This window comes from Seriola dumerili, unplaced genomic scaffold (assembly GCF_002260705.1).
Source record: "Seriola dumerili isolate Sdu_G_001 unplaced genomic scaffold, Sdu_1.0 BDQW01000066.1, whole genome shotgun sequence".
Lineage (NCBI taxonomy): Eukaryota > Metazoa > Chordata > Actinopteri > Carangiformes > Carangidae > Seriola > Seriola dumerili.
Genome location: NW_019174321.1, coordinates 2,232,269 through 2,246,091, shown reverse-complemented (window position 1 = coordinate 2,246,091; position 13,823 = coordinate 2,232,269). Strand labels below are relative to the sequence as shown.

The 13,823-nt window shown below is 46.2% G+C and overlaps 1 protein-coding gene across 1 annotated transcript; it reads right to left on the bottom strand.

The window, feature by feature from the left end:
• Positions 1-934: 934 nt before the first annotated feature.
• On the bottom strand, positions 935-13,257 carry LOC111219341 (ral GTPase-activating protein subunit beta-like). The gene is given in 30 exon segments (XM_022741975.1): positions 935-1,190; positions 2,583-2,722; positions 2,774-2,867; positions 2,960-3,062; positions 3,223-3,314; positions 3,461-3,552; positions 3,608-3,789; positions 3,862-4,020; positions 4,119-4,304; positions 4,577-4,732; positions 4,864-4,967; positions 5,167-5,336; positions 5,618-5,766; positions 5,871-6,053; positions 6,152-6,291; positions 6,435-6,537; positions 6,794-6,855; positions 6,952-7,087; positions 7,270-7,384; positions 8,478-8,645; positions 8,725-8,943; positions 8,976-9,121; positions 9,470-9,615; positions 10,665-10,792; positions 10,876-11,007; positions 11,381-11,555; positions 11,642-11,808; positions 12,062-12,264; positions 12,517-12,693; positions 13,252-13,257. Coding segments are annotated over 30 exon segments (4,206 nt in total). The 3' UTR covers positions 935-1,017.
• Positions 13,258-13,823: the final 566 nt, after the last annotated feature.

Sequence of the window (13,823 nt, the reverse complement as noted above, 5' to 3'; positions counted from 1 at the left end):
CAAAAAAGATTTATGTGCAGGATGTTTTATTATCTTATCTGTCCATCACCATGGTAACAGGATGACCTCAAGGTGGTAACCATGGCAACCAGAGGAGAGACAGGTGGAGTGAAATAAAGCAGGAGCCTTATAAATGAGGGGGGAAAAGGAGGTGGATGAGGAAGGGAGGAAGAAGGAAAGTAGGAGGTGGTCAAGAAGAGGAGGAAGAGACAGTAAGAAGTAGAGGAGTAGGAAGAGAAGTAAAGGAGGAGGTGAAGAAATCAAGGAGCAGAGGTCGAGGAAGAGAAAGAGGAGGAGGAGAAGTAAAGAAGGAGGTGGAGATGTTCAGAAGGAAGAAGAGGAGAAAGCAAAGAGGAGGGGGAAAGGAGGAGGTGGAGAAGAAAAGGAGGAGGCAGTGGCGTGGAGGAGGTGAGGAGAAGGTAGCATTTTGTTTGTCAAGTTCAGTAACGTGATGACATCACTCACCAGAGGACCAATCAGCTGGTAGATGTTGGATGTGAGGTTTTTACAGAGACAACAGTGGTTTAAACACACACTATTTATTAGACATACAGCTGACATCATCACTCAGTAACACCTGTCATCAGAAAATCAAACTTGGAGGTAAAGTTTTTAACCTGAGAGCAATAACGGTTGATTCTGATTGGTTGATTTAGACACACACCTTTAAATAGGCGATTTGTACATTTTCTCCACCAACAAATGTGGTTTGTTGCTGGGAGCAACTGGTGGGCAGCGTTATTTGTTCAGGGCAGACCGGATGCTACAGTACAGTACAGCCCGGCCAGTGCTAGCCAGTTAGCATGCTAACTTCAATAGAAGAAAATAGAAATAGAAGTAAAATAAGAGTTAACATGGCGTTGCTTTCCACTGGTGGAGACAGCTCTTAGTTCTTCTAGACTGGTAAGTAGACTGCTGTTAATGCTAACGTCGGTGACATAGCAATAGCAAAACTTACAAATAGCCCCCTTTAAAACTGTTAATGGTAGATCAGCAATAATGTTGCCACGGCAACAGTCAGAGGTCACGGAACAGGGCAGAATAGAAGGCAGGCTCCGAGCAGCGGCTGCGGTAACGAAGGATGATGTCATTGATCATGTGCTTCCTTCTGACATGTGGCGGAGGGGCAGAGTCACTTTCCAACCGTCGCCGATGGCAACAGTTGATCACCATCTCTCTGACCAGGAAACCTGGAGACAGACAGATGGTCTTCTTCATTAATGTTAAATTAATCAACAAAATCTGTGATGTGATGAATGTTTTGTCAAAGGCCTATTCACAACAAAATGTTTTTATTTTTCAAACAATCCAGTAATGCAGATCGCCTCCTTGTCATTAGACACATGGCTGGATTAAAGACCAGGCTGACCCAGCACAGGCCCAGGGGCCCAAAGGGATCAAGGGGCCTCCAAGGCTTCACCTGCAAAACCATCGAAAACCAAATAAAACAGGTCGACAATGTAATGCTGCAGATAAAAAAGTGAGTGTGTAGAAACGTTACTGTCAGGAGACAATAAACCTGAAGAGGAACGGAGCTAACATTAACAATGGGATGTTCAATAACATTCCGTTTGAACTTTAATTAATTTTAACCAACTCAGCTAACAAGGCAGCGGTGTAACCTGATGTATTATCAGCGCCTCGCAGCAACAGGACACTGGCTCAGCTGAACTTAATGTGCCAGGTGCTACAGTTTGGGAGTATAATAGTGGTGCACGGAGAACACCAAATGTTTAGATACTTCACAGTAGCAGGCTGCCCTGCTCTTGATGTCATAACGAAGTGCCAAGATCGGTTAGGGGACCAGTGCTGCACACTGGCCAGACACGCGAAGCGTGTTTTTCCCCGGGGCATTGAATGGCTCGGCTGAGGCTGCATTAAACAGCATGAGGTAAATGAGTTATGTGGGGACTGGTGTATACAAGGGCTGTCACTTTTTCAGAAAATCAAGTTTGTATTATATATATATATTAGACAGCATTACATTAAAGAAAGACGCCCGACAGCTGAACTGGATAAGCTCCGGTTTTAGACAGTTTCTCTCCCTGATAAAGGATTTATAATCTCACTGCTACACAGAGAATCAGGTCTCATCCATTGGTCCGTCCCATTGACAGAACTTCTTCAAATTTGGCACAAACATTCACTAGGACTAAAGGATGAACTGATTAGATTTTGAGGGTCAAAGGTTAAAGGTCAAGGTCACATTAACCACACAAAACATGATTTTGGCCTTGTGAATGCCATACCTCCAGAATGCCTCAAGGGAATCCCTTCAAATTTGGTAAAAACATTCCCTTGGACTCAAGGACAAACTGATTAGACATTGGTGGTCAAAGGTCACGGTGACCTAAAAAAAACACTTTTTAGCCATTACTCAAGATTTCACATGGCAATTATGACAAAATTTCAAGATTTTACATGATTGTGGATAAACAGAGATGTAATCTGAAACTAGTCTGAGTGGCAGAGGGATACAACCAGGAAGCAGTAATTCTGGTTTTGTATGTGACAGACAGACATGTGACAGTGAGACAGGTCATACTCAGACAGACAGACAGACAGACAGGTGATAGACCTACTCAGTGACCTCTTGCTGACCACACTCCCATTGACCAGTGGAACAACTAAACTGAACTTGCTGGTGACGTTTTCATGGAAACGGATCCGGTAGAGTCCAGTTTTCAGAGGATGGATGAAGATCAGCTGGACGTCTGAGACGCTGTCAGACAGATTGATGGACAGATGTCATCAGTTTGTTAAAGAATCAGACTGAATCAGTTTGTTAGAGGGTGGACTGTCGGTTTTTTACCCAGCCGATGTTCCTGTCTTCCTCTCTAACAGCAGATCAGACAGAGGGAAACTCTCTGAAACACAAAGTCACCAGTGAGATGGAGGTCACTCCCCAGTCTTGCTAATACACAGTTAGCTACAGCTAGTTAGCAATAAAGTTATTTACCGATATCGTCAAACCGCTCAACCCAAACTATCAGCAGTTTAGATTCAGAGCCGACGAACGACGACACAAAAGGAAAAGACTTCCTGTCTTCGACTGGAGAACTCTGGACAGACAGGTTAGAGAGAGACAGACAGGTCATGGTTAGACAGGTCAGGTTGGACAGAGAGAGAGAGAGACAGGTCAGAGACATACATACAGTTCAGAGAGAGATAGACAGGTCAGTGATAACCAAGTGAAAAAGCTTTTATTTTGAAGAGACGTACTGTGGGGTCTTGGCCAAGCTCAGAGTGACTCTGCATGTGGCATGATGACTCAGTCGGAGACTCCGCCTCCTTTAGATTCTTCAACCAATCAACTGCTTCAAACAAAAAAAGGAAGTTCATTTAGTAATAGAAAAAAATATATATAAAAGAACAGCTCGTCTCCTTATATGGTCATGGAGGAACTGACTATGTTAATCACTAGAGACATTTTCTGACTGTGACATCATCAGACACTGACTGTGGGATGATGATGGGACGATGAAGGTGAGCTCCGTCAGAGCATCAGCAAACATCAGGACAAATTTCTCTCCGTTAAACACACCCCCTCCACTGTCACCCAGCACAGCAGGGAATTCTGGGAGACAGAAAACAACCAGTCAGGTACAAGGAGTACAGAGTGACCTCTGATGACCTCGGTCACCTGACACTGTCTGTCTGCTCACTTGGACTGCTGGAGCTGGTGCTGCTCCCCTGTCGTGGCCCCACCTCCACCGGCCGACCAAGAGAAGACAGGAAGTCCAGGAAGTGAGATGGGACGCTACACCGGGACTCAACGTTCCTTAAGATCTACAGAGAGACAGACAGGTGAGTAAAACCTTAGCAGCTGACGGACAAGTGAGACAGACAGGTGTGTATGACCTCAGCAGCTGTCCTCTGTCCAGCTTTCATGTAGAAAACAAAGGCAGAGTCACAGTTTCTGAACGGCATCTGATCCAAACGTCTCAGATCCTCTGAGAATCCTGGAAGAGACGAATCCAGAGACACCAGCTGAGCTGGGACACCGCTGGTACCTGGATCCTACGGACAGGTGAGAGGGAGACAGGTGAGACAGACATGTCTAAATGAATCAATAACTCACTGAATCGATGTCTGTCCTGTCCTCGTGTCCTCTGTACCTTCAGGGTCTCAGGTGTCAGCAGACCGAGGTGGGACAAGAACAGTCTTGCCGTCTGAAAGTTAGTGACCGGAGGCGGTGGCCTGCAGGTCGTCATGACAACCGAATGACCACTCGCCTGTAGCCGATCCTCAACCTGGCGTTGTCTCTTTAACACTGCTCGCAGACGCTCCAACTGCCGATGAACCTGACAGAGGAGGAGTTTAGACTTGACTGACACCTGACGCCAGGTGATGACTCATCCTACATAACAGCTATCATAAAAAAACACCATGTGGAGAACAGGTAAAGAACATCTGACTGACTTCGATGTAGCTGGAGAAAGAGGACCTTACACTGGTGCCTGAGGAACGCCACAGGTGATATGCACAGGTAAGGAACAACCATCAATTGTAACTGAACGAACACAGGTTCTGGTTCTGGGTCAGACCAGGGTCTTGACCCGGTTGAGGTTCCTACCTCCTCAGTAACGGCCTCGTTCAGGGCTGGAATACTCAGATCTGCTTTAACTGAAGGAAATCTGTTCATGTTTTCAGGAAACACCTGATGTTTGACACCACATCGTATCCCAGAATCCTCCTGGGCTACACCGCAGTGTTCTGGGGTTCGAGTTTTCTGCAATAAATCAACAGACAATAAGGATAAAACACTGATCTGAAGCCTGTGAAACACACTGCGTTTACTTCTTTCATCACTATTATTGTGTGTTTGTTATACTACTCAGTGATGAAGGTGTAAGTGGTTACCTGTGTAGGTGTTCTTCCCTCTCTGGGCTCCAGGTGGAGCTGTAGAGTCCAGCCGTGACGCCCTGATGGTCCTCTGATCAGCACTGTGAGCGATGGACATGATGCTGCACACACGATACATACATTAAAAACAGTATCTGAGTGATTGATCGATCAGCCAACTCAGTGAGAATGAATCACAAAAAATTCAAATATGTGATTATTGCAGTCGTTTTCAAAGGAGAACTGGAGTTTCTGTACTTGAATATGTGTGGGACATTAGAGTGTGTGTGTTGGGTTGTGTTTCTGTGAGTCAGGACTAACCCTGTTCAGGTACTGGTGGTTCCTCCAGCATGGCCAGAATCACCGAGCTGTCCACCACAAAATATCTGAACTTCTTCACACTGCTGTCACTCAAACTAGAGCAGCCAATCACAGCGTCCTCATCCAGCACACCTCCAACAAACGGGAATCCTCCTGAAACCTGCATGACACTGAGATATGGATAAAGAGCAGGTTTTTGTTATATATTTCAACATGTGCGCAGGCAAGGCAAGTAAAAATGGATTCACATCAGGGAAAAGTCATGGTCCTGGTTTAGAAAGAGAGAGAACTCTGGTCTGATTAAGGTGGAAAAAGTTAATCCTTCACTTCAAGAAGAAACATCTGCTGTTTTTAAAATCAGACCAGCACTTTATTCTCCACATCTGCATTCTGTGGAAACAGCATCGCATGTTTCAGTGTAGATGTTTCAGAGTGTGTTCGTTTTGCTCACCAGCTCAGTGTGGCCTCAGCTGCCTCCTTCACCCTCAGAGAGGCTGGGTTCAGTTCTTTCTCTTCTTTACACTTCACTTCCTGTTCCTGTCTGGATTTACTGCCTGAAATCCCCAACTCCACAATCTCCAGAATCTCCAATAAACACTCCTGAAACACACACAACTAAATGTACAACACACACCTAATACATTGTATGAATGTACACACCTGTCTGTATAATATATACAGTTATCTGTCTGTTGGTGAGTTACCTGGTGGTCTAACATGGCGGGGTGCTGAGTTAACCAGATGTTTAGACAGTGGAAAGCAGCGACGATGATGGAGTGAAGATCTCTGGAGTGAAGAGGAGGAGGACGACTGCACTGAAACACGATGTAAGTACAGACAGAACTGACTGCTCGCCTCCTCTCCGACTCCTCCACCCTGACCTCCACCTGCAGGACCACACCACAGAGTTACAGATACAGGGATGGTTCAGGTGTGTGTGTGTGTGAGAGAGAGAGTGTGTGTGTGTGTGCACATCTGTGTCCACCTTTGCCAGTCCTCCCAGTACTTCCAGTGCAGACAGACAAACTGCTGATTCGTTCCTCCACTGAGACGTCAAACGCTGAGTGAGCAGACGCAAAAACTGAACCCACAGAACCCCTGCTGCATCTGATTGGACAGCTGGTTGTCATGGCAATGCACACACACATACAAAAAAACAAACAAACAAAAAAAACTCACAGTCACTCAGATTTCCACGACATACTGGGTCAATATTACAAACAATTACAACTTAAAAATTAGTTAAAATCCAAATGATCATCATTAACCACTGGTTCCTCTGGTTCGTCTGTTTCCACTGGTTCCACTGGTTTCCCCGGTTCCCCCAGTCCATCTGGCTCTACTGGTTCCCCCACGGTGGGACTGAGTTTCCTGGAAAACCCAGAATAACAGAGTAAAGTCCATTTGGCGCCCCCTGGAGGCCAATACATGCACACATCCTCAGGTCAGCACTGTGTGTTATTATCTAGAAGTTCTAGAAGAAACATAAAGAGCAATGAAAGGAACCAAAATAAACCAGAATTTGTCATTCACTGTTTCTGTTCTGGCAGAGTACGGTCTAGACCTGCTCTATATGAAAAGTGCCCTGAAGTCAGAGGTAGATGTCAGTAGATGTCAGTAGACTCACCTGTTGAGTTTGTCCTACCGCCTGTACCAGAGCCAAGTCCTGGACCAGGTTCAACATGGCGGCTGCATCAGTTCAACAGAAACCATTTAAACAATCAGACCTGTGGTTCATGTTCTACTGTTTCAAACTGTAAACAGGAACCAGGATCTGTGACTGACCCAGGATCACCTGTGTGTTGGAGGCGTTGCTCTCTGTCTGCAGAGCTCCAATCAGAACACCGATGAGGCGGGGCTTCAGAGACAGGAAGCTGCCTGCTGTGACATCATTACCCCCAAACTGTCTGTCCAGTAACACCTGAGTGCACACGCACACACACACACACACACACACACACACAAACACACACACACACACACACAGGTGAACGTTACTGTAGCTGGTGGTTATTATTGGATGTTCCTATCGTATACCTGTGAGGTCCAGGTCATGTCTGCACGGGTGTGTGTAGGTGTTTAACCAGGTGGACAGGAGGTTACCTCAGATTGGACAGATCCAAACTGCAGAGAGAGGGGCAGCAGGGACAGCAGGATGAGGATGGAGGCTCGTCTCAAATCCACCGGACTCACAAAACTCTTAAATCTCAACAGCTCTCTGGGCGAGAGACATAGACACACAGGGTGAGAGAGAGAGAGAGAGAGTGTTACCTACAGTCACAGCTGGACCTGGACTTTACTGTATCTGTAGGTGTAAGTGAGTGATTGGATGACTACGCTTCCTGCTTGATGAACACATTACTGCTGCATGTTTCAGACGTGAGACTGTAGTCCTGCTGCAGACCGCAGGACTTGGACTGACCAGGGAGAGGGAAACTGGCTGAAACAGGTTTGTACCCACAGGGACCTGCGTTCAGATCTGCTCGTAATGACTCACATTAGAACAGTTTGTCTGACAGTAGTCTGGGTGGAGACAGGAGGTTTGCGGTTCTCTTGTTCTGACTCAGATCTCTCAGAACAAGTTCGTCCTCATTGTGCTGGATCACAAACAGAAGCTCCCACAGCTCAGGTGGGTGGTTACCTGTGAAGGACAGAGCTACAACTACACATCAGTGTGGGTCGTAGTATCTGTAACATCAGAGTCCCTGAGCGTCTCACAGGCTAGTTTCACAGCCCGTCAGCCTGGAGTGATTGTTGTCTGTGAAACCACCTCACATTAAAACACAGATAACCTCAGTTTGAGAGAGGAAGTGAAAGTGTGGCTGAAGAGAAACTGGGAAGTGAAAGTTGATCACCTCAGCTAATGCGTGTGGTTCTTCTGTAAATCTGTGTCTGGATGCTCTGACTGAAGTGAGTTTATCACTGGCTGTATTTGTTGAATGGATTTCATGTTAGTGTGACTTGAACTGGATTCATCAGAGACCACAGCGGAAACAAGACCTGGACTATACTGCCTGGACTTTGCCACCCCTGCAAACAAGGCCATCGCAGTCCAGACTATTCTCGTCTGAGGTTCCCCGATCATAGAACAAGCTACCGAATACTATGAGAGCAGGGACGTCCCTCTCTATCTTTAGGAATCTCTTGAAAACGCACCTCCTCTCCTACACACCCTAACATGACCCAACTAGCACTTACGGTGCATGTCTTTATTTTGATCTCCTTGCACTTATTAGTCATGTTCAGAGTAGTAATGTGTGCAGTACTGGTACTAGTATCTACAGTAATTGTAGTACTTGCAGTACTTGTACCTGTCGAGCAGCACGCTCTCCAGAGCTGAGATGAAGGAGGGGAGCAGCATGTTGACTCCTCTCAGGTCACAGCAGAACAGACAGGTGGAGTTTAGCAGGATGGAGGCCAGAACAGGAAGACACGCCCCCTCACACACCTGGAGACCCTGCAGGAGAACCATGTAGAACCTGGGAGGGGGGGGGGGGCATGATCATAACACAGTCCAAAGACAGGTGACTAGACCTGGACAGGTAAGCAGACATATACCTGGACAGGTAGACAGGCAGGATGTCCTCTGCAGTCTTCTTAGAGGTGATGATCCTGCAGAGCGTCCCGCAGGCCTCAGCTCGACCTGCAGCCCACCTTTCTGACATCACTGTGACATCACAGTGACCAGCTGAAGGAGACACAGAGTTTATCATGTGGTAACCTGCAGCTGCTTCACGTGTGTAGTATGTGTAGCATTGTAGTACTACTGTAGTAGTACTGTAGTAGTACAGACAGAGTACTGGCCAAACAGACCAGAGTCTCTGTTGATCAGAGCAGCATCAAACAACCAGCAGCCGAACAGGTGCAGGAGGGAGTCCACGTCACACCTGAGGGGGGAGGGGGGGGGTCGGGGACTGGAGCACAGCGGGGGAGGGGATGAGGGAGGAGGGGAGGAGGAAGACATCTGAGAGGAGAGAAGGAGGAGACCCAAAAGTCAGAACATGGTTCAAACGTACCAAGACAAGAAAAGAGAAGTTATAACATGTTCAGATCTTCATCTACATCACAATAATGAACAAACACAAACTATTTGAAGTAAAAACACAGATTATTGTGTTGTTCTTCCATATTTAAAACATCATTCAATGGATAACCTGCACGACGAAGCTGAGCCTGTGCAAGTTTACCTTGGTCTTCTATAGGATAATGTCGGAGTGAAGCTCGGGAGAAGTGAACTCTTTCTTCCCACTGCATACCTGGGAAGGTAAAGAGACATGTACCTGGGCGGATAAAGATGTCATACCGTCGGTTTGCCCGTTGCCTTGGAAACATGCACAGGTTTTAGTCGCCTGTGCATTGGGGGGGACGTGGTGGAGGGAGGGGCACTGGGCAAGCTCAGTATGTTCACTGGGGTGGGCGGGGCACTGCCAGAACGAGGCCGGGAGAACCCTGAGGAGACCACACAACATGAGCACCACCCTGCTCTAATACTGCAGATCAATTCCACCAATCAAATCAGGGCTCGGGGGCAGGGCTTACCATAGGAGGGGAGGAGGTCTCTGAAGGGGCTTTTGGTCACAGCAACACCTGGGAGGAGACGAGGTGAAAAACTAACATCCTCAAACTGAACACCGAACATCACAGGTAAGACTGAAAGTTTGATTTTGATTTATGTGGTCAATAAAATTAACTTTAATCGATCAAGTCCAGACCAGGTTCTCAGTGGCTCTGCTTTGATTGGCTTATTGATCAGATTGACATGATCACTTTGGGTTAATCTGGTTTACCAAGAGATGGCAACCGGTCTCTGAAATGGATCCTTGTTGTCAGCCCTGGAGAAACACATCAACTAAAGCATGTAGGTATATAGGTGACATGTGTATACCATTTCATATAGACAGCGTGTGTAAACCAGTGTGTAGGTAATGTGTGTAAACCAGTGTGTAGGTAATGTGTGTATACCAGTGTTTGGCAGCAGCAGCTCCGTTGGTTCTTTACTGACCACTGAGACACCTGTGGAAATAAAGTGAACATTTACTACTACATCATTAACTCAGTATTTTGTTCACATGTTGGTCCAAACATCAAAAGTAAGATTCGGGCTGTAAAATTATTCTTCACTTCCTCCGCATGCAGCACTGTGAGTGGGTAAACCACAAAACAGTAAACTTTAACTGTCATGGATTTTCTCTCTGGTTTTAAGTTTTTAAAAGTTATTTCCATATTAATGAAGTGAAACCAACGGCTGCATGGAGAAATCTATAAACTGACAGTTGATTTGGGAAATGATAAGCAGGAAGGTCAGACTGTGTGGTTTGTAATAAACAGGATCAAATATGCAGAAACACCACAATGGTCCTTTAAATGTTGGGATATATTGGTAGTAGTTCCTGGGTTAGTTTGTGGTCTGGGATCAGGTGGGGGTCAGGGGTTAGGTAGATGTCTGATCAGGGTTGGGTAGGGGTGAGATGAGGATCAGAGGACATAGGTTAGAGTACCAAGGAAAGCGTCAACTAGAGTGCTGACTCCTCTCATGGCTCTGAAGAAGATTTTAGGCAGCTGATTGTGTCCTCCTCTTGACACCTCCTCCTGAGAAGAAGGAGTTGAACCAACAACCACCGGGTGACTGAGAGGAGGCAGAGAGTGAGTGTTAGCAAGAAACACGTCACATGTGCAGCCTGAAACTAGAAAGACTTAAAGACGTGTTACCTGAACATGTGCAGGAACCTGAACCAGGTCTGAGGGACTCTGTCATCGTCCAGGTCTGCAGGGATCAGAGCCGCGTCTTCATCTGGGACTTTAAACTCAGGGAAGGATGGACCGAAGGTTAACAGCAACAGCCTGAACGCACAACATAACAATGATGACACAACAACAACATCAACAACACAACAACAAAAACAAGAACACAATACAATAACAACAACAATGCACATTAACAACATAATATCAACACAACAGCAATACCACAACACAACAATGTAACAAAACAGCAACAACATCATAACAAAAACAAACAACACAACACCTCAACAACAACAAAAACAACAATCCAATACGACACAGCAATGCAACAACAAGAACGCAACAACAAAATCAACAACAACGCAACAATGCAACAAGAACACAAAACACAACATAAGAGAACAACAACACACCTCTGTTAGCATGAATAACCTGAGACGATGGACAAGACCTACAAAATGATTCGAACCTGGAGGTTAAAGCTGCGACGACTCGGTTCCACTGATCCACCACCACAGACTGATGTCGCCAGCCGCTCAACATCTGTCTGCACATCTGCCAGAGTGAGTGAGACGGGAAACACCGAGAGCAAGACAGCAACAAGACCTCGAAGTGGACCGCCATCGACAGGTCAGACACACCAACTGCTGGGAGACAGACAGGTGAGAGAGAGTGGTGAGAAATATGAGAGACAAGCGAGGACACAAAGGGGGTGGGGTCATTGTCTCACCTGCAGCAGTGGGAGGAGCCAGCATGGCGTGGTTGATGCGGAGCAGGAAGTGCAGCAGAGTCTCCCAGGTGTCTCTACTCATCACAGTGCTCTCTCTGGCCAATAACCGCACTGCACACAACACCTGCTGACAGAGAGACAGGTACACCGGACTCACCTGGTCTGACCTGAAGAGGGGGCAGAGCGACAAGACTTTATTAGATTAGAATACATTGTCATAAATACTCTGGCTTAAGGAAAGGTCATGGGGTCAATAAAGGTCACCAGGTACTTTAAGGTGACTGGCTCATTAAAGGTCAACAGGTCATTAAAGGTTACAAGGTCGTGGGTTCCTTAGTAAAAGGTTCCTCCTGTGGGGATCAGGTCTGGGATCAGTGTTGCAACATGTGTCAGTGGTTGAGTTCAGGTGTGACAGTCTACCTGGCCAAGAACAGGCTGTACAGGTGTCGGAGAATCTTCTGGACGTACAGGTTGGGCTCTCTGTTGATTGGTGGTGGGATGGAGTCTTTTGGGGAAACCAGCGCCATCAGCCAATCAGTGTAGACATCAACACAGAGTTTGACTGTGTCTCCGTCCAATGGGAGAGTCAAACCATAACACAACACCTCCATTGTCCACTTCACCTGGAGACACAAGCACAGATTTCTTAACCAGCCACAGGGTCTGATGTTTCCAGCTGTTGTGATGTCATTTGCAGTTCAAACAAACTCTGTGTCCAGTTTATTGGGAACATCTGTCTCAAAGTGAAGCGGGACTGTCGTAAATTAATGTGCAACTCTGTGAATGATTTTTAGACTCAACAAACACTGATTACAGATCAACACCTGAGTGTGTGTTTAACTTTCCATACAGGTCACACACACACACACACTCACCTGTCTGTCTGTATGCAGCAGGCTGTGGTTGTTAGGGTTTCCCAGGGTGGCTCCCAGGGGCTTCAACACAGCAACCACGATGTCTCTGCCCACGGAGGGCGGGAAACAACTGAGCACGCTCATATGACCCCGCCCACTGGACAGTGATTGGTCCATTGCCCGCCAATCAAAGCTCACCTAGACACCTGAGACAGAGACAGATATAAGTTTAATAAGTTAACAAATGGTTTTTCAGTTGATGAAAAGGCTTCAGGTTTTTTCTTCAGTAAGGTTAAAGGGTCATTGCAGGTCTTCACTTGGTCTCTTCAGTCGTTATGACAGACAGACTGGATGCTACACTTCCCATAATGCACTTGGATAGAGTCTTTCAAACAGAGTTACTGAACATTTATTCTGATGAACATCCTGTCGACAAATGGGAAAAGTCGGATTCATTGGAAAAATTTACAGTAAAAACTCTTTGGGGAAAAAAAAGGAAAAATTCAAATGAAGTTTAAACTGACAAGAGCAGCACTAGAGTAAATGTACAGTTATTTATGTATGTACTTATCACATCTGGCTGGTCAGAGATCAGTTTGTTTCAGAGAAGTAGAGAGAAAAAAAGTGATTTCATGAGACACCAGAAACAAACCCAGGCCAGACACCTGAAGACACCTGCTGCGACTCTACAGAGGTTAGATTTCAACTCTGACGCTAAGAATTAAAAACTGATTTAAACGGTGACAGTGAACTCACCACCATCAGACACTTGTTCAGTCCGTCTCACAGATTAATGTCACAGAATGAGATGAAATGTCATACCTGCACAGGTGAGTCCAGGAGAGTGAGCAGCAGGTGAGTCGTTGAGCTAACATTCAAACACAAACAGTGAAATCAGTCCAGTCTCATTGAAGGTCAAAAACATAAACCTCCTCCTGCCGCTGCCTTCAGGGTAAGCTGGGAAACTTCACACCTCTTCTCTTGTATCAGTTTAAGTAGAGGCTGTGCCCTCTTCGCCCTGAGCTGTGACTGGCAGGTGACAGTACAGTACTGTGTACCAGGACAGTTTCAGTTTACAGTCAACAATCAGAGTGACGCAGCATCAACATGCAGGGTGGTGTTTGCTATCAGAGTCCGACAGTATTTAAAGCTCACTGTGCAATTTTCTTCTCATTCTGCACTAAAGACACACGCCCACTCTGCAGTGAACTGGATCTACAGTCGATACAAAGGGTTAACATGAGTCTGATTCAGTGTGACCACACAACGGTCAGAGGTTAAACAGATTTCAGACATCTATGGACAGTATGAGACCACCCACCCATCCC